This window comes from Belonocnema kinseyi, chromosome 9 (genome assembly GCF_010883055.1).
Source record: "Belonocnema kinseyi isolate 2016_QV_RU_SX_M_011 chromosome 9, B_treatae_v1, whole genome shotgun sequence".
Lineage (NCBI taxonomy): Eukaryota > Metazoa > Arthropoda > Insecta > Hymenoptera > Cynipidae > Belonocnema > Belonocnema kinseyi.
Window position 1 is genome coordinate 43098576 of NC_046665.1, and position 26867 is coordinate 43125442.

At 29.3% G+C, this 26867-nt stretch overlaps 1 protein-coding gene across 1 annotated transcript in view; it reads right to left on the reverse strand.

The window, feature by feature from the left end:
- LOC117179507 (HIV Tat-specific factor 1 homolog) overlaps nt 1–18473 on the reverse strand; it is a 282439-nt gene extending 263966 nt beyond the window's left edge. The window contains exons 1-4 of the mRNA XM_033371377.1: nt 18324–18473; nt 17596–18023; nt 16995–17326; nt 14722–15081 (exon numbers count right to left, since the gene is read on the reverse strand). Coding sequence (XP_033227268.1) covers nt 14722–15081; nt 16995–17326; nt 17596–17968 — 1065 coding nt within the window. The 5' untranslated portion in view covers nt 17969–18023; nt 18324–18473. The remainder of the gene's footprint in view (nt 1–14721; nt 15082–16994; nt 17327–17595; nt 18024–18323) is intronic.
- Between the last annotated feature and the right edge of the window lie 8394 nt (nt 18474–26867).

The window sequence follows — 26867 nt, forward strand, 5'->3', positions numbered from 1 at the left end:
GGGAGCTCTTCTTAATATTTTGACACCAAAATCATGTCGATACACCTTACCGACTGCGAGTAAAGCCACCCACGCTTTAACTTGACAGACTGTATAACAAACTTTATTTTTATGATATACTGTAAGAAAATCATGCTTTTTCTGTCGGGGTACCCGGGTGGCTCCACCGTGCTTTTTTTTTATTGCAAAATATTTCAAGCTAAAAAATTTCTAAAATATGTGCAATGCAAATTTCGATAGAGAATCAATTACATTATGCTGATTCGAAAAGCATTCGGCCTATCTTTATTAGAAAAAAATTTATTTAACAAAACGTATGCCGATGGGTACCCGGATACCCGGGTGGCAACACAAGGGTTGAACAAATTATATTTGTTTGAGCAATTAAAAAGTGGTAAATGTATTCTTTTCTATTCTATTTTCTATTCTATTTGATTCCATTTTTTAGTTATCAAAACAAACTGCTTTAGAAAATCAAAATTATTTAAACAAATACAGATTTATTAAAGATTAAGAGAAATGTATCAAAATTATGTAATTATTCAACAAAACGTAGCATAGGATACTAATTTAGAAAGAAAGTTCATATCTCTGGCTCAATTTTGAGACATTTTGAAAATAGACAATAAATCATTATTTAAACAATTACATAATGTTTTTAGAAATTCTTACTGCTCCAAACAATGACATTTCAATCAGAAAACCCGATTATTTTTTACATTTGTTGGGAATAAATAACTGTCATTTATTTAAACAATTTAAGATTGTTTAAAAAGACATGATAAATATTCAAATTGTCCATTAGGAATTATTTGTATGAAAAAGACGACGGAAATTGCTAAAAAGTAACAATTATACGTAAAAATGTAGTTTTTTTATTTTTGGGTCATATTTGGGGCACCGTGGGGAGGGTGAGGGTGGGTTGTAAATTAAAGTTATTAGTGTGGTTTCATTTCGCAGGCACTCCTCTTAAATCCCTAAAAAACTTGGCACGTTTCGAGGAACCCCTGGAACATGAGTTCAATTTTTCGAAAACTCCAAATTTCCCCATGTTAATTAAATGGAGTACAGTTCCCCCGGCTTTTTTCCACAAAAATGAAAAAAAATTTTAACTAAATTCGGAGATGCTATAAAAAATCATAACAGACGTCCCTGGACTCTTTTTTGAGGGATAATAAAAAAAAATATTGTGCTAAATACGAATTTTATGCATGTGCATAATTTTGAGGTTAGGGTCATTTTTCAGCTCTCAGTCATTCCGATAATGTTGTACCGATGATGTCGGTAAGCACTCTAGAATAATTATGGGAAAGAATTATAACAAACATAAACTCGAAATTTACACACACGCCCTGACAGACCGAAGGAACCGAATGGAGCCTCTACAAAGTACCCGTAAAGATCCCATTGGGTCCCCATTCGGTTCCTTTTTAAAACACTCAAAAAAACAGCAAGATCAACTTTTAAACTGTAGAAATTCGGATTCTACGTTAAATTTTCTATTGGACACTCACGGAGTCATCGCAATACTTTTCTTTGCAGCGGTAAAAATTTAAGATCTATAACGCCTGTTAACTGCTACTTACAGATGACGGGTTTGAAGTGTAGCAGTCAACAGGCGTTATACGTCTTATATTTTTTATTATTTTTTACCGTTGCAAAAAAAAAAACTATTGCGATTATTCCGTGAACAATTTAAAAGTTGATTTTGCTGTTTTTTTTTAGTTTTTCAAAAAGGAACAGAAGGGGACCCAATGGGGCCTTTACGGATACTTCGTAGAGGCTCAATTCGGTTCATTCGGTCCATCAGGGCGTTTTTAGAAAAATCAAATTGTTTGGAATTAACCCACAAAAAAGTGTGCAGGAACGTCCGTTAGCATATTTGCTATCATTCCTCAGATTTTGAAGAAAAAATATTCATTAATCTTGGGAAAAAGCCGGAGGAATCTAGCATTGACAAAATCGATACTAATTCCTAAGCGCCATGCAAATTAATCAGATTTATCAAAATCAATTTTTTTTAATTAACCCTCAAAAAAAGTGTGCAGGGACGTTCGTTAGCATGTTCGCCATCATTTCCCAAAATTTTTAGACAAAATATTTATTATTCCAGAAAAAAATCCGAGGGAACCTAAAACTGAGAAAATCGATAATTTTCTAAGTGTGGCACGTCTTAATATTCGAATTTCGAAAAAAACAATTATGGATATTCTTTCTCCGGAAGTGGAAACTGGGGGGGAGGGTCTTGCCCTGTTGCTCAAAAAGCGTTTTTTGAAACACCTAATATATACATTTCAATATTAATAACACCTCAGACTTAGCGAGGGAGTAGAGATCCACAAGGGAGAGTTGGAAAGACTGAGAGTCGTTTCTGATTGGTAGGTCCAACCGCAATACGGAAGTCATCTGTAGAGTGCGATTTTCAAATCAAATTTATTTCCGTTTTTCTTTTTAAATAAATACATAATAAGAAACCGTGACATAAATATTTTTAAGTACTGAAAATCGAACAGAGGGAATTGTGCAACAATTCTGTTTAATTAAAAATGATGACATTGTGATTAATAAATTTTCCGATACCACGGATATTGGATATAATTTCTAAACTTAAATATTTTTATTGTATTTATTAAATATCAAAACTAAATATTTCTTCGATCTAGAATACATGTATCACATAAAGAAGTGAAAGGTCGGATGCAATAACCACCTTAGCACTTGAACACGCGGAAAGTATTGTCCGCGGAGCAAATTTGGAAGATTGCTCAAATTTGATTTTCGACAGTTGATACTTGTAGAGAATTTTATTGCGCATTTTTTTCGCATGGCAATCAAATTTATACGTTTCTTAGTTTTTATATTATTTAAGGAAAACAAAATTTTTCACAGAAATAAAATTCAGGACCTTTTTGCGTTCAACTCACCAGATCTTCGTCGGGAAGTCATATTTTTTCTTGAGAATTTTATGTAACATTCTTCGGAATCTTGGATCCATACATACAAACGAAAATGTTGTGTGAGAAAGTTTCGAATTTTGAAAACTTCTAGTGAGAAAAATGTTCCTTAGGGATCAAAGAATTTTTTTTCAAAAAGTTTTAGATCTTTAGTCATCAGGCGAGAAAAGTGAGGACGATGTGGAAATTATGTACGGCGTGCTGCATTCGATTCGAATCGAGAAAATATGAGACGGCGGCACACGACAGTAAACAAATGGATGGTTTCTCTCGTACGAACAAAAAATTTGGAAAAGATTGTTTATCAACAAACTTTTCTGCTCGAAACTTTTCAAAACTCAGTATTCTGCAAGTGGCGTTAGAGGAAGCATCGTATCTATCGTTCTGAAGATATAAATACGTAAAATATACTAACTACTCAATCAACAAGATGGTGGAAAGCCGAAAAATGAAGGAACATGGGAGCGAAATGTTGCAAAAACTTATAGAAATAAGATTAGTTAATGTTTAGATGGTTAAGTTTAACTTTGTGAATGATAAAATGAAACAAGCAATATATATCAACAATAAACATGTCTGCGTTGTGAATTTTCACTGCCGCGCTATGTTTTCTCGATCCGAATCGAACGCAGCACGCTGTACATAATTTTCACATCGTCCTCACTTTTTTTCCCCTAATGACTGAAGATCTCAAACTTTTTGGGAAAACTTCTTTGATCCCTAAGGAACATTTTCCTCACTGGACGTTTTCAAAATTCGAAACTTCCTCACACAACATTTTCGTTTGTATGTATGCATCCTAGATTCCGAAGAAAATATTTTGTTTAATTCACTACACGGCCCTAAAATATTTTTTCAAGTTCGTGATCACTCTAACAGTCACAAAGTATGTTCAAGAATGTTACACAAAATTTTCAAGAAAAAAATATCAATTCCCGACGAAGATCTGGCGAGTTGAACGCAAAAAGGTATTAAATTTTATTTCGGTGAAAAATGTAGTTTTCCTTAAATAACATAAAAACTAAACAACGTAAAAATTTGATCGCCAAACAAAAAGGATGCGAACTAAAATTCTCTACAAGTATCAACTGCCAAAAATCAAATTTAAACAATCTTCCAAATTGGCTCTGCGGACAATACTTCTCCGCGTGTTTGAGCGCTAAGATAATTGCCTCCGGCCCTTCAAGTATACGGTAAAAGTATACAAAATTCTGTACAAATAATTTTCAATAGCTTTACGAAAAAAGCAAAAAGGTTCTTAAAACCCTTTTTCTCATATTGTGACACGTCAAAATACGATCGCTTTTTACAGCTTAAAATTTCGGTAAAAATATGGGAAAAATTTACATTATTTGGTTTAGAAATGATAGGGTACCACGATCGGAAAATATAGTTAAATGCACTTTCAGCAAGTACGCATTTTACTTTTTCTTCGATTTCTTTCATTTATGTCCTTAATCCACACATTTCGACGTCTTGGATTTTTTGCAAAATATTTCCATTGATTCTGCTCGATTATAAAAATTGAGTTGAGGTTATTTTGCCTTTGTAATCAGCACCAAAGCGCATGCGTTTTGTGACGACTTCCGTATTCCGGTTGGACCTAGACGAGTGGTGGGGGTACCGTATCCCAACTCTCCCTAGAAGATCTCTACGACGGGGCAGATACTTTTTTAGTTATTTAAGAATAACGATATATCGGGTATGAAGATATCGATATCAAATATCGATTTATCATTTCAAAAATTTCCACATTTCTCATTATTTCGACATTGATATTGCATCACAAGGTAGGGCCACTGCTGGATTCTGATCTTTATTGCAATTTCAATGCATACTCGCAGGTGAAAGATAGAGCCACGTGAACATAGCGGCGTTATGTGTCAACACAAAACGAGTTTGGAGACTTTAGACTGTTAACACTCGAGTTCCTCTAGGGAGAACTCTAAAATTAAGCTTTTTTAATGAATAATATAAAGAAAACTCGCTCTTCTACGTCAACGAAGCTACGTTTGATACTTTCCAGGAAATGGAACAATTTAAATGTAATTTCAAATGAGAGTTTGCCTGAAGCATGAATTATCTGTGATATTTATCGTATGATTAAAAAAATTGTAATTAAAATATCATTAGAACAAATCAGCAGTGAAAACTTTTCTACTATATTCATGTAATTTAAACTTTAGTTGTATCATAAATCCTTTCTTACTGTTTACCTATTGTTCTGAAATACTTATTTGAAAAAAAAAGTTTTTAGGACTAAAAAACATTAAACGTACTTATTGTTAAAAAAAGGTTCTTTGACCTCATAAAAATACTTCTTTTATTTCTGATTTCTCAACTCTCTTTTGAAAAATATTACATTAATGTGATCTTTATTTTTACCTTCTCTATGATTGAATTAAATTTAGTTTTAGTCGAAACAATTAAATCAAAACGTGTTGAAGAAAATACTGTAACCTCAGAATTCAATTTCTTTACTTTACTTCACAAACAATACAATTAGAAATTTTTCCCCATGTTTTGCCTCATATTCAGTTTTTTTCGTAAAAATTGAAATTTTATAGTATAAAATTTGATTTAGCGAATTCATTAACTAATATTGTAAAAATTCATGTGATTAAAAAAATTATTTTGAACATTTTAATAACCTTCAATGAAGAAATCTAAATTAATATTATTGTTATTCTACTTACTATTGATTAGATGTTACAGCCTTTATACAACAGTCTTAAATAATAGTTTTTTTTTAAGTGTGTGTAAAAAAAAAGATTTTTCTCTCTTCAAACATTCTTCATTAGTACATCTACATTATTATTTTTATTATATTTATTTACTATTCTACCAATGCCTGAACATTAAAGACTTGAAAATCGCGCCAATTTCAAAACATCCGATTCCGCTTTCGCGGCACCATTCAGAAGCGGAGTAAGTGGTGACACAACTCTCCCTAGGGTTCGTTCAGGTTTCTCACCAAGTGCACTCATCGAGTGAGCCTGGAAAAGGGGCGCGGTTTACGAAAGCGAACTGCGAAGTGTGATGTTCTTTGAACGGTTGCATGTGAAAGGATTTGGCGCGAATCATGCCGCGAATACAAATATTGCCAGGTTATGTTTATATTTAAGAACATACAATGGAGAGCCAGCAGAAGAAAATAATTGTTGCTGCAGATGCATCAAACCAGTTATTGTTGCAAACGATTGTTTGCAACTATTTTGGAAAGTAATAATGCGGATAGTGATAATGAGGCGGAAATTGCAGACATTTTAATGGAATTTTCTATGAAAGTCCGATGCCCGAGAGAAACGTCTATTAGAATAATTTGATTTTCAGAAAGAATTGTTCCACAATTTAACGCAAAACAATTTAAGGAACATTTTAGAATGAACCCGAATGCATCTAGTGGACAGTGTCACTAATCTAGGCAACCGTGAAGACACATACTTTGATCCTGTTTTGCGGGCTCGTTAGATGGCTCTGTATTACTTTCCCTCGCTACACGTCGCTCAGGGGTCAAAGTTTGATCTATCTCTCTTACTCTTTATTGTTTTCCGAACGTCGGCACATGTCAAACCTAACCCATTAAGAACTGCTGATGAGGAAATTGATGTTGAAAATTATTACAAAATTTAAATGAAAACTGGTTTCAAACATACTACCATCGTGTTTCTTTTTTCCTTAGAACACGTTTTTATGAAAAAAGCAACAGAAAAACAAGCAGAAATATATAATTATTCCGGTAATTATTTATGTTATTTTTTTGTTTTTCTATTTGCTTTTTCAATTTATTATGTTTTTTAATTACATTATCTACAAATCATCTGGATATAACCACGAGCATCTATTATCTTATCTTAAAAACCTGCGGGCTCGTTTGATGGCACCACCGTCGATTATAGGTCTGCACTTCTAAAGCATTGAGTGACCACAGCCTGGCTTCGAGACTCAGAAGACGTGCGCAAAATATACGTATAACGAAATTCTGAAAAAAGGTTATGTTCCCCAGGATTCACCACGCATTTCAAATAAATAATTAATTACGAATTAAAAAAAAATGTAACATAACATTAAAATTGTTCATAAATACATTCGGGGCGTTCATTAAGTACTTTCATAAAAATTGGAGTTGGTTTTCACTAATGTAACGGTACGTGAATGATATTTGACGTTTGACGAGTGTCAAAATCGTTTTGTACTTCGATCTTATTTAATTAAATAAAGTGAATATCTGAAGGTTATAAGATAAAATCTATTGTTTTACTTACTGAATAAAATATGGGAATCAAACGCTTTTGACTAACTGCAACGAAAATTGCAATCCGTATGATTATAAAAATTGCAACGATGAATCTGCAATTCAAATGATGAGAGGTAAGGAGCGGCATATTATTCTTATAAGCCGGGGGTGTTCAACGACCTTGAAAATTTCGTCTCCGCTACTATATATAGAATGTTAAAGTAAGCATTTTTTGTGATATTTGACTTAGAAATTATAAAAATTATTAGCTGAAATCTTCAATATTAACTCAGCTTCAGAATAAACCATTTTATTCCAGACGTCGACAGTGCGCACTTGCCAGGGTTTTACGTCATTTCCGTATTTCTCGAACAGTTTTGTGTCGAAATGTATGGAAAATATTGCAAATAAAAATAACACAAATAAATAACAAATAAATCAGAGTTTAAAGACAACAAATTTTTAAGTATAATCAGAAAAAGAACTGCGAAAAAAGTGCGAAAAGTGTGGCGAGCAAGCCCATTATTTACATTTGTTGACATCTGTCGTCTTCAAAAAAATGTTTAAAAATCTGAAAAAAAATCACGGAAGATGATGTTCCAGGAGCAAAATTAGTGCACATATTGGTGGAAGAGCGCAGTGTTAAACAGCTTGAACGATGGATAAAATATAGGAAACGATCTTTAAAAGGAGAAAAAAAGTTCTTCAGTAGAAAGGTTAGATTGAGGTTGTGTTTGGCAGGTATTAATATTTTCTTTCTTAGCTAACATTTGCTTACATATTAAATGAAGCATTGTTATCGGGGTTTCAAACCTCCTACATTTTTGGATAGAAATAAAATCTATTTAATACTTTCACTTGAGAACGAAAAACTATTATAATTATGTATTTATAACCAGTTTATATGAAAGAAGGAAAATTTGTTAGCACATTCCTTATGCCAGGAAATCACTAACAAATGGCTTTTTATTGTCTAAACATGAAAAAGAGAAGTAGAAAATATAATATTGTGTTATTTTATACTTGTATGAATATTAAATATTTACTCAAACAAAGTTCTGAACTGCGAATCTTGTATAAAAGACAATATTTATACCTGCCATACAAACCCTCAACTAACCTTTCCACTAAATCAAGTTTTTTCCTTTTAATGGTGGTTTTATACATTTAGGACATCGTTTCAGCTGCTCAATACTGTGCTCTTCTACTGATTCGTTCACTGATTTTGCACCTGGAACATCACCTTCCGTGAGTTTCGCCAAATTTTTAAGCATTTTTTAGAAGATGACAGATGCCAACAGATGCAAATAATGACCTTGGTCGCCGCACTCGTTGCACATTTTTCACCGTTTTTTTTAAATAGACTTAAAAATGTTCTAACTTAAAAATCTCTGTTATTTACCATATAACGGAATTTTCAAGAGTTTCGCCACTACGTTTTTGAGTATACACCATATTACAAAACATTAATAAAGATTTCAAAATGTTTCAAAGATTTTCAAAGATTTTAAAGGATTTTGAACATTTTATAAAGGCGTGTTTATCAAATTTTAAATATTTCATAACAATTTCACAAAGATTTGTAAACTTTTAAAAGATGTAAAGGGTTTCAAAGACTTTGAAAATGTTACAGTTCACCAGATTTAAAGATTTTAAAACATTTGGAAGATTTTGAAAAGGTTTCAAAACATTTCAGAAGTTTTTTTTACTAATTATAGATTTCAAATAATTCAATGATTTCAACGAATAAAAAAGATCTCGCAAACAAAGATTTAAGAAAAATTTCCCAAAGAAACCACGTTCCGAGAATTTTTGTGAATACATTCTACTATTGTGTTACATTGTTTTTAATTCGTAACTAATTATTTATTTGAAATGCGCGGTGAATCCTGGAGAACATAATCTTTTTTCAGAATTTTGTTATACGCAGCCCCCTGCCTCGACCGTGTATGTGTATGTTGTGTAGTAGTTTTCTTACGATCCGGAGGGGAAATGTCAGTTAAACTAAGCCAACAGATGGCACCACAAAGAGTAGGTCTGTCCTTTTTCATTCAATTGCATTAAGAAAAAGCAAAAATAATTGAAAACTTGATGCTGTTTGCAAATAAACAAAAAAGAATATATGAAAAATAAGAGTAACTATTACTAATTATTTAACAAAAGAAAAGGTCATGAAAATATGTAGTTTAATATGAATAAAATTTAATTTTGAGATACATTTTGAAAGCAGTTCGAACTTTATATTTTTGTGATTTATTTTGCTCATATTATTGATTTTAATATTTGTTAAAGTTACACAAAATTATTTATTGTTGAAATTATTAATGTAGCGAATGAAAAAATTAATAAGACCTCAATGACAAAAATATTTAAAAGATATACATGATCAGAAAAATTAATGAAAAATATATTAATTATATCCAATGTAAATATAATAATAATTAGAATATGTAAGACTACAACTTAAGTTGCAAAGTAAAGAATCTTTGTTCCTTTGAAATCTTAAAAATTTCAAGTTTTGAAGGAAATATTTTTAAAAAGTAGTGGTAGTTGTAATTAAAATGTTTGAGGGAATTATTTGGAAAAAAAGTCAATGACACGAATGATAAATGAGAAAATGGATTTAATATAATGTATGTATATATATATTTAAATTGAACCCAACATCATAAATACAGTTATACAGTTCAATAATTTATTTGTTTTTTTAATCTTGAAAGCTTTTTTCTCGCTGCGTTCAGCCCCTAATAATTTTATTTAAAAATTTAAATTTAAAGGAGATTTTGAACTAAATAGTTAATTATATTATTGCAGACCTCATTTCTAAAATAAACAGACTATAAGCTATTAAAATCTATAAACAAACGTACTGTACTCATGAAGCACAGTTGGAGGAAATACACTTTTTCATTTAAAAATATCCAGAGCCTTTAATTTTCTTGTGATTTTAAATTTTTCTGTTTTAAATTAAAGGTTATTAAATTCTATAGATCTTGACTCTCCGCAATTTTGTCTCCTCTATTTTTTTATTAATAATTTTTCCAGTCAAAGTATGAACAAAGTCTTATTATCGATGAAAAAAATGTTTTTTTGCTAAAAGTGCTTCCTATTAATATAGGAGTGACATTTAATAACAAAAATAATTTAAAAGTTTATAATAACCACTGTGATAAACAATTTTTCTGTCAAAATATTAAAATTTGAGATTTTTCAAATTATAATTTCCTTCAATAGCCAGAACGACTTCAGGTATTCATTAAAATAATAAATATTTAATAATATTTGATAAAATATAACAATTTAAAATTTTGTAAACAAATTAGATAAATAAATTTAAAATGTTTGCCCTTTTGCATAGAAAATTTTTTTTGCACTGAAAATGTTTTAAGCTATACATTTTTTAGGAATATCCGTAGCCATTGTAGCGATTAAAGAAAATAAAAATTGTGATAAATCCTTACATTTGAATATTTTGTCACGAGAATTATTCATAACAATGGTTATTGTTAACTTCTCACATTTTTTTGTGACTAGCAGTTATTCGCCCAACAGCTTAAAATATTTCCAGTGTAAAAAAAAAATTCTATGCGAAAGGACCAAAATTTTGAATTTCTTTATCTAATGTATTTACAAAAATTTAAATTGTTATATTTTATCAAACATTATTAAACATTTATTGTTTCAGGGAATATCTGAAATCTTCCTGGCGCTTGAAAGAAATAATAATTTGAAAAATCTAAAACTATAATATTTTGCCACAAGAATTGTTTATAACAATAGTTATTATAAACTTTCAAATTATTTTTGTTAATAAATGTAATTCGTACATTAATGTGAAGCACTTTTAGCACCAAAAAATTTTACCAATAATAAGACTATTTTTAAAATTGTTTATCAAATTTGTTTCCAACAAATAAATGGAATGATAAACAAATTATTTGTATTTTATGAGTCCCTAAACATCAGTTTTAGACAATATAAAGTTTTCCTGATCAGTTATCAAAGCGTAAAAAATTGTTATGTACAAAATTTCAGTTCTTCCATGCTTTGAGTAGAAAAATTATTAATAAACAAACAGAGAAGAAAAAGTTCGGAGAGGCAAGCTGAGCGAAAAAAATGAATTTCCTCCTACACTCCGTCATGAATACGGTACGTTTGTTTATAGAGTTAATAGTTTATAGTCTGTTCATTTTATAAATGAGGTTTGCAATAATAAAGCTTGATGGCTTTTGATAACCTGCGAGGCCTCCGAGTAACTTTAGTAGCAAGATTGTGCAAAATTTTAGCGGCATTCGGATATATTTTAGAATTGAAATCGTGGATTGTGCTGGGTTGAGCGCATCACAAAGGCAAACCGCAATGTGTTTTACTTAAATAAATTTGTTGGCATGTTTAGCATGCTTGCGAAAAAAAATAATTTTGAAGATTACGGCTGTTTAGACAGCAGTTGATATAAATTAGGATGCGCCTATTTCTCCCACTGATCATAACCTTGTTTGATGCGTATTTGTTTTGTAACAGCAAACCAAATAAAAACTCAAATTTTTTCTGGCTAATAAAAACATGACTCCTTTTATTTATATATCTTATTATTCTTACGATTCGATTTAATTAAAACATACATTAGGCGATTCAAAATACTCGGGCTGCTAATTGCGGATACGCAACCTTTTACATGCGGCGTTTTACAGCGTCACTGTAATTTCACAAGGCGAACGTAAAATTCCATTCTTCCAAAATTGCTTTTTACCATCTGTGTGCGATTTTATACTATCGTGTTATTTCTACCTAATTTTGGTAAATTTCCCACAGTAATCTCTGGTATTTTTATGTCCTATGATCTTTGTGATAAAATTAAATGAAACTTTTTAGAGTGTAGCTAAACACAGATTGGAGAATTTAGCATGGATTTTAGTATTTAAAAAAATTAATTTTAAAACCAAAATGTAGAATTTTCAACTAATAAAGATTATTCAGTGATGACCTGCAAAATAAAGCTATGAAGAAAAACCTTTTTCAAAGACGCCGTGAAAAACAAATTGTTTATTAGGTCGCCGTGAAAAAAAACATTGTTCTAAAACACCGTTTAGAAGAACACATCTCAGGAAAATGCTACGAAAAAATATATATTTCGGTAAATGCTGAGAAAAAAAACCTTATTTTTGAAAAAGCCATGAAAAAAGACTATATTCGTTAAAAATTTTAATTAAACTTTTATTCCAAGAAAAAACTATAATAATCATTTTGCCGTAAAAAGTATTATTGGTGGAGTATGCAAAAAACTAGAAATAAATATCAAGATAAAATCGTGTGTTTTAAGCTGCCACACAGTGGTCAAAAATTGGAAAAAGGTGGCAAAAATTAGAAAACGTTCATAAAATGGGCGAAATTCGATTACTTACGGGTTTTTGAGGTCGCTGATTACGAATCCGATGTCAAAAATTCCGAAAATAAAATGGCGGCTCCAATATGGCGGACGAGTATGCCTAATAATATTTTGATTCTTTCCAAAATTTGTTTAACGGGGTTTTGAAGTTCGCTGATTGCGAATCTGAATTTAGAAATTATAAATATTCAAATTCAAGATGGTGGATTCAAGATGCCGGTTCCGAAATTTTGAAAAAAAGAGATATACGAGCTTGAAAATCTATACCCGGAGTTTTTGGAGACGCTGCTTAAGAAGTTCAAGTTTCTAAATTAAAATTAAAATTAGTCGATCAAATTTAGTTTACATTGGTACGATAATCTTCGAAATCGTAGATGAGATTTTAAATACTTTGACTTCCATAATGTAAGCATTAATGAAATTTATGGATTACGCTAAGTAAGAGTACATTTTAAAAATTTCATCAATATTTCAACCAGAATTTTGGTGTCAGTGTTGGCCATATGAGATCTATTTTGAAGAATTACAAGAATCTAATCATAGATCAGCGATCGTTATCAGCGACCCCAAAAACCCCTGAGTATAGATTTTGAAACACATATATATTTTTTTTTTGTTTAAATTTTGAAACCACCATCTTGAATCTGCTATCTTGAATTTGAATTTTTCCAAATTCTGACGTCAAATTCGTAATCAGCGATCCCAAGAAACCCCGAGTAGAAAGTTTCAAGCTCATATATCTCTTTATTCAAAATTTTGAAATCGCCATCTTGAATCCGACCTGTTGAATTAAAAATTTCAAAATTTTGACTTCAGATTCGTAATCAGCGACTCCAAACCCCCAAAAATAGATATTTTTAAGCTCCTATAACTCCTTTTTTAAACATTTTGAAATCGCCATCTTGAATTGAAAATCTCGAACTTCTGACTTCAGATTCGTAATCAGCAACCCCAAAAACCCCCGAGTAAGAATTTTCAAGTAAATTCACTGAACAGGAAAATACGTGCAATAAAGGGTTAATCTAAAAAATACAAGCATTTAATGTTAAATTATATAACATATTTGATTATTAATAAAATAATAAACCATTATAATTATAATAGAAAAAATTAATTATTTACTTAAAGAAACGATGTGAAAAGATTTGCTTCCCGAGCGTTTTCATCAGTATTTTTGGACGATGCCTTCTTAATAAGTTACTTATCAAGGTATTTTCATGGATAAGGTCATTTTTCACGGCGTTTTCACAAAAAATATATTTTTTCATGGCGTTTTCAACAGTAAACTTTTTCCTCACGGCGTTTCTTAAAAAGGGTTTCTATTCGCAGTGTTTATTAAATATGTTTTTTATTACGGCCATTCAATAATACGGCTTTTTTCATAGTATTTATACAAGACGTGTTTTTTTCACTACGTTTACCAATATGTATTTTTTTACAGTGCTTACTGACATATATTTTTGTTCATCACATTTTATAGAGATGAGTTTTTTTCATGGCGTTATGATAAGAAGTGTTTTTTCACAGCAATATAATTTACGGGTTCATTGTCCTGAGCAACGGCGATTTGAATCATTTTCGAATTTCCAAAAATTACGTACATGAATGAAGGATGATGGGGGGGGGGGGGGGGGGGGGGGGGGGGGGGGAGGACTTCCACAGGAAAATATTGCGACCCCCGCCCGCTTGAACTATTACTTAATTTTGAAACGGCCCCTTATCTATGTAATTACTGTATTAAATATATAAAAAGGAAGTTTTCGTTATCAAATGAAAAAGAAACTTGAGTATTTGAAAAATTCATCTACACAAGCTTTAAATTATTAAATATATATGTAGTATAAAAGGAACATTCATTCTTTAACAAAACATTAACTTAAAAATCCTAAATATAAATTGACCTTTGATATAATCAACGAAAATGTTTGGTAACACTGAATATAATAATTTTTTTTCAAAGAGCGAGATGGCATTTTTTGCAAAAGTAAAAAAAAACCTGAAATATGTCCGGTTTTCAAAAAATTTCCTGGCTAATTTCCGGTGCTCAAAATCCCAGGCTAATTTTTGAGTTTGCCGACCAGTGGCTACCCTGCCTGATATACAGATGACTTGAAGCCCAATAAATAATAAAATAAAATTCTTACCTTAATGTACGTGCAGAGGGCGTCTCCTTTCAGCTCTCCGAACTTATCCCTGTACAATTTGATTTTGTCCTTTCCTTTTTCGTCACGAGCAAGAAGACCGCACTTGTTAAATAATTCCGTTAGTTCTTCCATGGTAATATCGGGGGGCAATCCTTGCACATAAATCGCAGTGTTGTTTTTGTCATCGATTTCAAACCAAGTCGGAGGTTCTAGATTTTTTCGCTTGGCTTCAAGCCTTTTTTGTTCCTTGTCTATTTTTGTTGGAATAACAAGTGCTGCAGGTTTAGGATTCTTTTCTACAGCGTTAGGATCCGTAAAACCATAACTCATTTGATACCTTGCCATAAAATCATCATCCACCTGAAAAAATTGATATTTAATCTTGGGTTTGCCTCAAGATCTGATACAAATACAGTAACTTATTTGTTAATATTACAAAACTGTCGAAACCTTTACTTTTAAAGAGATTGTTAATTTTTTTAATTTTAGGTGAAAAAGATAATATATTTACCTAAGGCTATTTATATTTACCTAAGCCTTGAGGAGCATTTTCTCATTGTCATACTCGAGCTCGATTTTTTGTGTATATTTATAAAATCACCTAATAAGTGATATATTCACAAAAATTCGAATTTTTTATTTGTCAATAACGCTTTCAAAATTTAAAAGAAAAACGGTAAGTCCTATAAAAAAATGGTGGGATAAAATTTATTGGACTTTTTTAAAGGAACTAATTTCTTTAAAAACTTTTTCATGTATTTCCAGTTTGGCTGAAAACTTGTCTTTTGAATTTTTCAATATCATTTACGATTTTTAAAAAGAAACAAGTGAGTTGTATCAGAAAAGGGTAAAGAAAATTTGCATGTCTTCTTGAAAGCAATAACTTCGTTTTTATACTTTTTTCGTAAGTCTGCAGTGAATATGTAGATTCTATTTTGGATAAACAATTATCATATTCAACACTTTTTTTGTACAATATCAGCGGAAATTAATCAAATGCCTATTTTTTGAGCTGTTGCTAAAATGCTTTAATTTTTATAATGTTAACATGAGTTTTTTCCCTCAAAATTGCACTAAAGATAATCAAATTGTACGTCTAGCAAATTTAAGTTGAAGGCAAAATGTCCATTTATTTAAAAAAATATATATTGCAAAAACGTAAAATTTCAATGTTTTTCAATAAATTAAAATAACTCTGGAAAACAATTTTTTGGCTCACTTTAAAGATAAGTCTCCATAGTATTTTGCTAAAGGGATATTTTGCTTAAGATAAAATTCAAAACAATAATATTTTTCTAAATAATGCAATATCTGTTTAAAAAATGATATTTTTCACTTAACTTGGGTTTATTAGACGTACAATTATATTACCTTTCACAATATTATAAGTGAAAAAATTTAAATCTAACATTATCAAAATTAAAGCACTTTAGCAACGGCTCTAAAATAGGCCACGTTTAGCCTAGAGTAAGATCAACCCAACAGTTTGCCTCCAAGTTATTTTAAGTTTACGCTAAGAAAGATAAAAATCGTACTACATGTTTTCAAGAAATTTTTTTTTTTACATTTTTCACGATTAAAAATCTTCTTTATCTCGAAAACGACGTAAAATATGAATAGCAGGTCATAGTTTAAAATTGTTTCTCTTATTAAAATCTACAAAATTATACCCTTGCCAGATGTTCATCTTGTTCAATTTAACAAATTTTTCCAAAAAGATGAAAAAAATCAACTGAAATAGCATTTCGATCAAAGAACTTTAACATATTATTTTTAAAAACGTCTTTTTTTAGTTCACTGACTATGTAAATAACATGTTCCATAAGATCATTAAGGTTCCTGAGATTCAAAGCAAAGAAAAATTGGTTTTCATTCCTAAAATTATGGAAATATGATTTTTAAAGATTCAAAATCTAATTTTTCTCCAATACGAAGCAAAATGTGAATACCAATTCATAGGTCAAAATTGTTCCACTTTCCTGATATCTATGGAAATCTTGAAAAAATCATTATTTTTTTTAACACAGGGGTCTCAAAACGTGGAGATTCGATGAAAACTGACTAATTAAAATTTTACAAAAAACTACTATTTCATCATATAAATGAAAATGTAAAATGCATAATAGATATACATGAGTAGGATAAAATGTTTACATATTCCAAGATTTAATTTTGTTATGTTCAACTAAGTTTGAAAGCGATAAATTTAATAAATTTCTAAAGCAAACAAATATAAAGATGTTAGAAGGAAAATTGATTTGCTATTTAAATACCTTAGGAAACCAAGCATGCTTTTTTCGATCCCACATGTAAACACTTCCATCGCTAGGATCTGTATACGTGTGCGTATCATTTTCAAAAGCATAAATTGCATTCGGTGTGGTGGTGGTGGGACCTTCTCTCTTTCCGCTCTCTGCAGATTTTTCTTCTCCCTGAACGACTTCGTCTTTATCCTTTACAATCCACTCGTTCTTCTCCTGGTCAAACTTATATGTCAGGTTTGTTGTTTTGTCCGTGTAAACATAATTTTTTCCGTCATGCTCATATTCTTTTGTGGGATCAGTCTCTGCAGCTACAGTTTCACCCGAAGGAGTATCGCGATCACCTGAGAAAACAGGAAACAAAATATATTTTTAATCTGACGCGAAACTGCGTGATATATTTGTTCAACACTACCATATCTTCTTTATATATAAACTAATATTTTAGAGTTTAAGTTTAGAAACCCGCCTAGAAAGTATTCCATTCACAACTTCAAAAAAATTCGAATAGAAGAGAAGTATATAAGTATTTTTTTTTTACATGGAACGAATTAAAGCTTGCTTATTTATCTCTTCAAATCATGGAATTATTAATTATAAAAAGTGTACATACGCCAAGCATTTTCCTCTGCGTTCCAAACGAGCTTTCTTCCAGTTCCTGGCTCGGTATAAATGCAAATGTCTCCTTCGTAGGTCAAATGTTTGGAATAATCATTTGGTACAGTATTTTCGTTCTTAGACTTTTCCAGTTCTTCCTCCTCATCAGAATCGAACTCTTCAATCTGCTCCTCTTTATTCTGCACGCTCTGCACCTTCGGCTTTTCAGGAATAATTTTCTGTTTGATTCCTGGCACCGTATGCGAAACACGCAATGATTTTTCCCTACCCTCAATTTCTTGTTTCACACCACTATCGCAGTCACTTTCACTCATTTCTTGCGACTTGACTTGAATTTTTTCGGACCCAGTTTTGTTATTAATTTCCATGTTTACTGTATTTTACTCGAACTTATGAGAATGTAAAACGCCCTAGGCGAGAGTTCTGGAACAAAATAAATTAAGAGGTTATGTAAATCTTGCTATAAAATCGTACAAAAACGAGTTTATATACGTAAATAAATGCCATAAATGTAAATTAAATTAATGTGGACTCTCTTGATTGAATCTGTGGTTAAACTGAAAACACATGTATCCCTACTTTTACTTTTTTCAACTCTTCTCGCATTGTAAAGATTGTAAACAAATGTGAAGAAAGAGGTTCAGCGATTCTAAAATGAGAAGACATGAGAGAATCAATTTACACAGCAAAACCCCGTTTTAGATTGACAATAGCACAACTTACTTAGTAAAATAAAACCGGTGCCACTGTCAGATTGAATGATACGCGATTATTAATCATATTAATTGCATTTATTCAATTTCGTCCGACATTATTCAACGTAGCGCCTTCGAAACTTTGCGAAGATGGTAAGAGCAGAGATGGGGTAAGACAAAGATGAGGTGGGAGATGGCGATCCAAAGATATTGGGCGATCCCATGTATTTAATTTCGAACGATTTTCGCCAGCGCCACCTATTACCTGAGGCTTTTGCGAACTAAAATCGAGCGCCCCCAATTACTCAGGCCAGTTTATAAACTGAATAGATGATAGACGGTTCTCCTTGAGCGGTCAAACAGGGCGGCATTTTTCCAGTTTGTGAATGTCGGTAGAAAAGATCAGAGTGCGTAATTTCGCATATATGCTAGGTGAATCTGGGATGCGTTAATTAAAAAGTGAACATAAAAGTATCTGAATGATCTTGAGCGATTTTTTAAAATTATGCGCAATCAAACATTTTGAAAAAATAGCTGTTTTTTGGTATTCAAAGATTAATTTAAGAGCCTATTAATCAAAATTTTAATTATTCTTTTAGTACATAACGATAAAAAAATAAAATATGGTGGAAAATAACAAACATTTTGATTTAAATTTAATACTTTTTGTTGTTTAAAGATTACTATATATTTTTTGAATTCACTATTTTTGTTGGTAGTATATGCTTGGACTGGTGTCATTTTTAGATGACGGTTGCTAACAGTGGAACCATGTGGTGGTTGTTTAATCTTTTTCTTTAAATTTTCATATGAAATATTGCCGAAATTCATATGAATTGATGTAATATTTAATTTGATGTAATATGATGTAAAAATGGAAATTTTTTTAATTCGTTCTTTTGTAAAGAATAAAGCTTGTATGGAGATATCTTTCTTTATTGAAAATTCAAATATTTGGATAAAAATTAATTTTTTCATTTACAATTTTTGATTAAAAATTGAAGTATTCAACAAGTCAAATTTTGTAGTTCAAAATTTAACTATTCTATTTATTTTTTATTGATTTAAAATTAATCTTCATAGTTGAGAATTCTTTTTTTTTTATATAATATTTATTCTTCAACGCCCAAATTCGTCTTAAAATTTTGACATCTTAAAAAATTGTTTAAATTGCCAAAGATATTTTGGGTTCATTCTCAGCATTTTTATAAATCTTTTAAAATTTTCTCCAACAATTTATTTTAAGAAACAAAAAATCCTTTTAAATTTTCATATGAATCTGAAGAATATTCTTTCATTATCTTTCAAAATTGTCAACATATTTTTAATTTGTGCGAAAACCTGACTAATTACATTCTGTATGAATATGATTTTAGTGGATGTTTTCCGTTTGTTATTTGCTGTAAGGCCGATAAATGTTGAGCGAAATATAGATTTTTTGAGATTTCGAAAGAAAAATCTTGTTAAGAATTTTGAAGATTTGAAAAGGATAAAAAAGTTTTCTTAAGTTTCATCAGAAAATTTACAATTTTTTATTTTTAAAGATAATTTAAAGAGAATATTTAAAAAGATTTCAAGATTTTTAAAGAAAGTGATCAAATTTATCAACGAATAATTTTGAGCGAATATTCTACAACTTTTTAAAACATTTTAAAAAATTGTAAAAAAGAAATCTGGAAAATTTTAAGGTAATTGTTATAATTTTGCACAATTAAAAAAAAATAGGAATAATTCGAATTTATTAAAAACATAATTTTGAAACTTTAACAAATAATTTTAATATCGAGAAGACTTTTGAGATATAAAAGAAAATTCACATATTTGAATACTTTGAAATAAAATTTTACATTCTTATTTAAAATTTGTAAAGGTTTGAAGAAATTAAAATTTTTTGATTTAAATTCCGGGGAAAGTTTTTATTTTTTTTTTAATTTAAAAAAATAATTTTTAACGAAAATTTAAAAATATTTTTAAATTATTTAAAACTTAAAAAATGCGTCGAATCGAAAATCCGGTAAAACAAAAGTATCAACACTTAAAAATTTCCGAGAAAAATAAATACTATATACCACCCAGTTCACGGTCGGTGACACTTGGCCATAGGTGTGATTTATCACGTATATTCTGGGAGCTGGTGTCATTTTTAGTTGACGGTTGCTGACAGTAGGACCACGGAGTGGTTGTTTGATCTTTTTTTTTTATTTTTATATACAATATTTTCTAAATTCATATAATTCGATATAATTTTTTATATATTTCAGACAATTTAAAATTATTAAATTAGAATAGTCCGCAAAGTGTGATTTTGTTTTAAATTCGCCCAATTTGTTGAAATGACATTGGTAGGGCGAAGGGGAACCTTCGATTCTTTCAGATTCTTAGCACTCCAGTTCGCAGAACCGGCGGAGAGTCCGAGAAATGTATTTCCCCGCCAAACAAATTCAGTATAAATAGATGAGTAGCTCTTTAAAACTGCTTTCTTTAACACATATTATATAATCTAATTAAATAGTAATTAGTTGAACTTTAATTAAATAAATAAATTGATTAAAATGAATCAAATAGAAAAATATCTAATTTTCTTTTAACTTTTAATACTTCTCACATTCCCTAATTTAGTATATGTACTAATAACTAAGTTATTAGATTTAGCATTTAAAAATAGGGGAAAAAACTTTTAAAAAATCGGGGCTATTAATTTTAGCTTCAGTTTAGAGTTAAAAATGTTTTTTTTTTTGCAATTACAATCATTTTTAATACAAGATACAAATTTGGAATACCTAATAGCTTGTTACAAGGTTAAAACCCCATTCCAATTTTTAACAAGAAGGAATCACCGCTTATCTGTTTCTTTTTAAAGTTATATAAGTATAATTTTCGTAAGATTTCGGAGATATTTCAAAAACATTTTTGAAGATTTCACATATGCCGAAAAAATGCAGAAAATTTTTATGCATTTTTTTTGTTTTGCAGAACACACAAAATATTAAGAAAAATTAGAGTTAGCTTAAAAGATATTTAGGACTTTCAGAAGATTGAAGAAATAATTTTTTAAATAATTTTTCGAAAAACTATTCATGTTTTTAAATATTATTAATCTCTTCAAAAATTCTGAGATTCCTAAATAATTTTTGTAATAAAAAATTACATTTTTACAATGACCTTCAAAACTTAGAGATTTGTAGAAACTTCCAGAGGAATCTTACCAAAAAAATTTCATCCTTCCAAAATTCTTAAATAGCTTCAAATATTTTTTTCGAAATACTCAACATTTTATAAAATTGTTACAATTTTTTTTTAAATGTACAGAAAAATTTTAATTTTCTAAAAAATTTCAAATTTTAAATTACTTTAAAACCTTCAAAATACCATTTGAAATCATTCAGTTTTCCTAAAAAATCTTTTAATTGTCCTAAAATCTTCTATATTTTCTTTCGTGTTTTTAAAATCAAAACACAATTATTTAAAAGATTAAGATATTCTAAGTTTTTTTTGCCCATTATGTATTTCATTTTTCTTACCTCTTTCAAAGCTTGAAAAAGTTTACAAATTGTATATAACGATAGAAAACTTTTAAGAACAGAGTTATTTCCTATAATATTAAAAAACCCATTTGCAATTAAAATGTTCTTTTGAATCAATAATGTTTAGAAACAGTTGGAAAACATTTGATCATGAAATGAAATTACTTAATTGAAAATTTCCATTTACAAAATTGATGTTGCGGTATACTCGTAATATTTATCAATAGACTTAATTACAGACTTTTTTTTAGTGACTCGCAGAATTCTTAGAAATTTCAATAATCAACTGCAAGAATAAAAAACGAACATATATATCTTATTTTTTTCATATCTTTGTCTATTAAACCATTAATATTCAGGGGCGAACTGGGCCTATTGTCCCTATTAATAACAGTTAATATGCATAAATATATTAAATTGTATGCCTATTTTAAAATAAATCTCATATTAAATTAACGCAAACAATCAAAAATTTCTTGGAACATTTTTAAATACTGTCAAATATTGCAATTCCTTCAAAATATTTTGACACACCTTAAACTTTTTTTTAAAGATTTTCAAAGTACTTTTGAATTTTTTAAAATAACCATGCTAAAATTTTTTAATTTTCTAAAATTTCTTAAAATAATAAAAATAAGTTGAAAATTCCTTGACATCTTTTAAAACATCCTTAAGGATTTAAAATCTTTTGAAATCTTTCGAAATCTCTTGAAATTTTGTAAAGCTCTTGAAAATATATTGAAATTTTAAAAATACCATGAAATATATCAAATTCTTTAAAATCGCATATTAACTTACCATAATCAATTTAAAATTCCTTGGAATCCTTTTAAATTTTCTCAAATTCGTCAAATCCTTTAAAATCTTTTGAAATACCTAGAACTTTTTTTTAAAGATTTCTAAAGTACTTTTGAATTTTTTTAAATAAACCTTCTAAAATTTTTTTATTTCTTTGAAATTTCTTTGAATTATAAAAACAAATTAAAGATTCCTTTACATCTTTTAAAAAATCCTCAAATATTTAAAATCCTTAAAAATCTTTTGAAATTTTGTAAAGCTTCCGATTGAAATTTAAAAAAAGAAAAAAGTTCCAAAACGTTAAATATTGAAATGTTTGTAGATTAGAGTTTTGAAAATGGGATCAATAAAACTTTAAAGCTTTGGAAATCTAATTTCCAAACATTTTCAACTCGATGAGATTCAAGTCTTCAAATTTTGAATGGTAAACTTGAAAGTTTATATATAAAAAATTAATAATCATGAATTAATTGAAAGCGTTCAAAATTTAAACTTACGTTTTTCAATTGGGCAATCTCTAAATAATATTATTTCAGACTGAAATTTAGAAAAATTTAAAAATGTTAAAAATGTTAATGTTTGTAGATTAGTTAAAGTATTAAATTAAAGTGTTAATAGAAATTACTCGAGTTAAAGTTTAACTATTTCTAAAACGATTTTTTATATAATTATAAAATTATATATATTTATATTTTTTAACATACTTTTAAATTTACAACGCTTTCAATTGATTTACGATTAATATTTTTTTTGTAAATAAACTTCTAAGTTTACAATTCAAATTTTGAAGACCTGAATTCCATTAGGTGGAAAATTACTTATATTTCACAGTTGAAAATAAGATTTCAAAATTTTTGAGTTTGTACTGATTCCATTTTCAAAACTCTAATCTACAAAATTACAATATTTAACGTTTTGAAATTTTTCTTTTTTCTAAATTTCAATCTGAATCTTTTAAAAATTTCAAGAGATTTCAAAAGATTTTTAAGGACTTTAAATATTTGAGGATGTTTTAAAAGATGTCAAGGAATTCTTAATTTATTTTTATAATTCAAAGGAGTTTCAAATAATTTAAACAATTTTAGCAGAGTTATTTAAAACAATTTTAAAGTATGGTAGAAATCTTTAATTGGTGTCAAGGTGTTTCAAAAGATTTTGAAGGTTTGAAATACTTGAGTATTTTAAAAGGTTCCAAGGAATTTTCATTTGATTACAGTAATTTTAAATGAGATTTTAAAGGATTTGAAATACTGCATGGTATTTTTTAAAGTTCAAGGAATTTTCAAGAGCTTTACAATTTTTTTAAAGATTTCAACAGATTGTCAATAATTGAGGATGTTTTAAAAGATGTCAAGGAATCTTCATTTTATTTTGATAATTTTAAGGAATTTCAAAGAATTTTAAAGTACTTTAAAAATCTTAAGAAAGAGGTCAAGGTAGGTCAAAATGTTTTGAAGGTATTGTAATATTTGAGAGTATTTAAAAATGTTGCAGGAAATCTTCAATTAATTACGGTAATTTAATATGAGATTTCGAAAGATTTATTATATTTTAGGATATTTGAGCAGATTCCAAGGAATTCTGAATTGATTTCAATAATGTAGTATCAGATTATAAAAGATTTGAAATATTTTAGGGTTTTTTTTAAATTTTCAAGGAATATTCAAGAGATTTGAAAGGATTTTAAATATTTGAGGATATTTAAAAAGATGTCAATGAATTTTCAATCCATTTTTATAATTTAAAGGAATTTCAAAGAATTTGAACAATTATATCAGGGCTGTTCAAGAGATTTCAAAGGATTTTTAATATTTTAGGATGTTTTAAAACATTCCAAACATTTTCAATTAATTTCAATGATATAAAGCAATTCCATAGAATTTTAATTATTTTGAACTTTTCGGGTTGAAATTGGAACTGCTTTGTTAAAAATGTAGTATCAATTTAGTTGAAAAAATTTGTTTTCTGAAAATTTAAGTATTTTTTAGACAATTTTTGTTTGCTTTTGTTTAAAAATTAATTGTTTTTAAGTACAAGAAAATAATTCTTTTTTGTCGAAAAATTAACTGTGATTAAACATTAATTTTTGTATAGAAAATTAGACTTGGTGGAAAATAAATTTCTTTTGTGCAAAGTTCATGTATTTTATTAAAAATTCCGTTTTTTAGTATATAATTCAGCCTTTTGGATAAAAATTTAGCTATTTTGTTGAAAACAATTTCAACAATTTTGTAAAATATATGTATTTTACTCAAAATATTTTTTTTTGTGCAGAAAACAAATTGTTTTAGTTGAAAGTTGAACTATTATATTTAAAAATAGTCAAATAGTTATTAATATTAATATAATATTTTATAATTATAATATTAACATCAATAATATATGTAGTAGTAATAATATCCATATTATATACACTTGAAAAACATGACCTCAAAATCGACTCGTGCATGAAATTAAGAATAACGCGAAACATCAAAATCGCCAATTTCCTTAATTTCTTTCTAATGGGGATCGTGATATAAATAGAAGACCACCGAAGTCTTTCAAAACTTTCAGATCGGCAACAAAGATATCTTTGTCGTAACCATGGACGTAGGAAACAAGGGACTAGGTATGCCATTGCGGTGGTGATGCAATGAGGGGGGAGGTCCGCCACCTTTTGATGTCCCGTGACAAACATGGCAGCGCCCCATGTTTATATTTTCATCATGGACATAGGAAACACGTGACTAAGCATGCCATCCTAACTTTGGCGAGCGGGGCTGAATCCACGGGAGGGGAAGAATTCCATGAGTGAGGAGAGATGCCATCTTACGATGTGTCATTTGATTATGCGCACGAGCATTTTTGCCGACAAATTGTGCATGAAAATATAAACATGTGGGCGCTGCCAAGTTTGTTGCGGGACATCGAAAGATGGCGGATCTCCCCCTCATTGCATCACTCCTGCAATGGCATGCCCAGTCCCTTGTTTCCTATCTCCATGGTGGTAACTAAGTGAGCAGAAACTTAATTGTTAAATCATTTCAGAAATTGCTAACTTTCGTCATTTACCGACGCGCAACCAAAGATATTATAAGCCTAGATGCGATGCGACACGTGTATAGTTCGAGGAACTAATTGTAGACGGCGCTCCCGGCGAAAATTGCCCGATCCCCCCATGCCTCTCAACCCGAAAACCACACAAATCAAATACTTTGCCCCTGCAATCTTCACCCGTCGAGCAAGTCCACCAAATAGCCGATACTTAAAAATACTTAAATTTTTAGCTGACATCTTTGATTGAAAAAATTAGTAATTTTGCAATTAAAATTTACTGTCTATGAATAATATTATTTTGTTGTTTTGAAAAAAGCGGTAGAAATTCTACTAAATGAAACTATACGTTTTAAGGCATTAAATGTTTTAATTGATAAACATATTTAGTTGAAATTTAAAATAATTAATTTTTTAAATAAATATGACCGTACAGCGTTCTCGCATGTATAATTAGCGATTTGGAGGTTTTAGATGTAGAGTTAAATGTTATAGGAATACCGCCTCCCTCACGATTATTAATTTAAGTAAACAATAATTCGTAAATTTCTATTTTTGTGTAATTAATTATGAATTAAATAAATTATAATGAAACGATAAAATTATATAATAAAATTATTTTTTATTTTATTTTTTATATAATATTTTATAGAAATTTATGTATATTACTATGTATGTAAATTATGTCCCGATTTTTTTAGTTGAGAACCCCATAATTTCAAAATTGAAAAAATGTATTTTTTAATTTTACTCGAGTGGTTGATCAGAATATATAAATATTTTGCATTACATTTCTCAATTTAAACTAAAAGGTCAGAAATTATTGGAAAGTTTCAAAAACATTTATCTCTTAATTGTTAGTGTTTAATAAAATAATCCGTAAATAAACTATTTATTGTCGCGGGCACATTCTCACCGTGCGCTGTGCCCGTGGCTCGCAAGTTTGAGCGCGCCTGGGGGGCGCGTCTTTTGATTCCCGCAATTCGCGCTCAGATATTTATTCTTTGCATTTAAAATGCTTGAATGAAACTTTATCAAAAACATCTCTTTAGATTGCAGTATTTATATGCGTGTTCATATTCTGAATTTTTTGCCTGAATAAGTATAGTTAAAGATTAAGTTTCTCAAAGTTCTGTAGGCTTTGAGGTACACAATATTATCGTGACACTCGCGCTGAGCACTCGTTTTTTGACGGACAGTTGTAAATTTATATT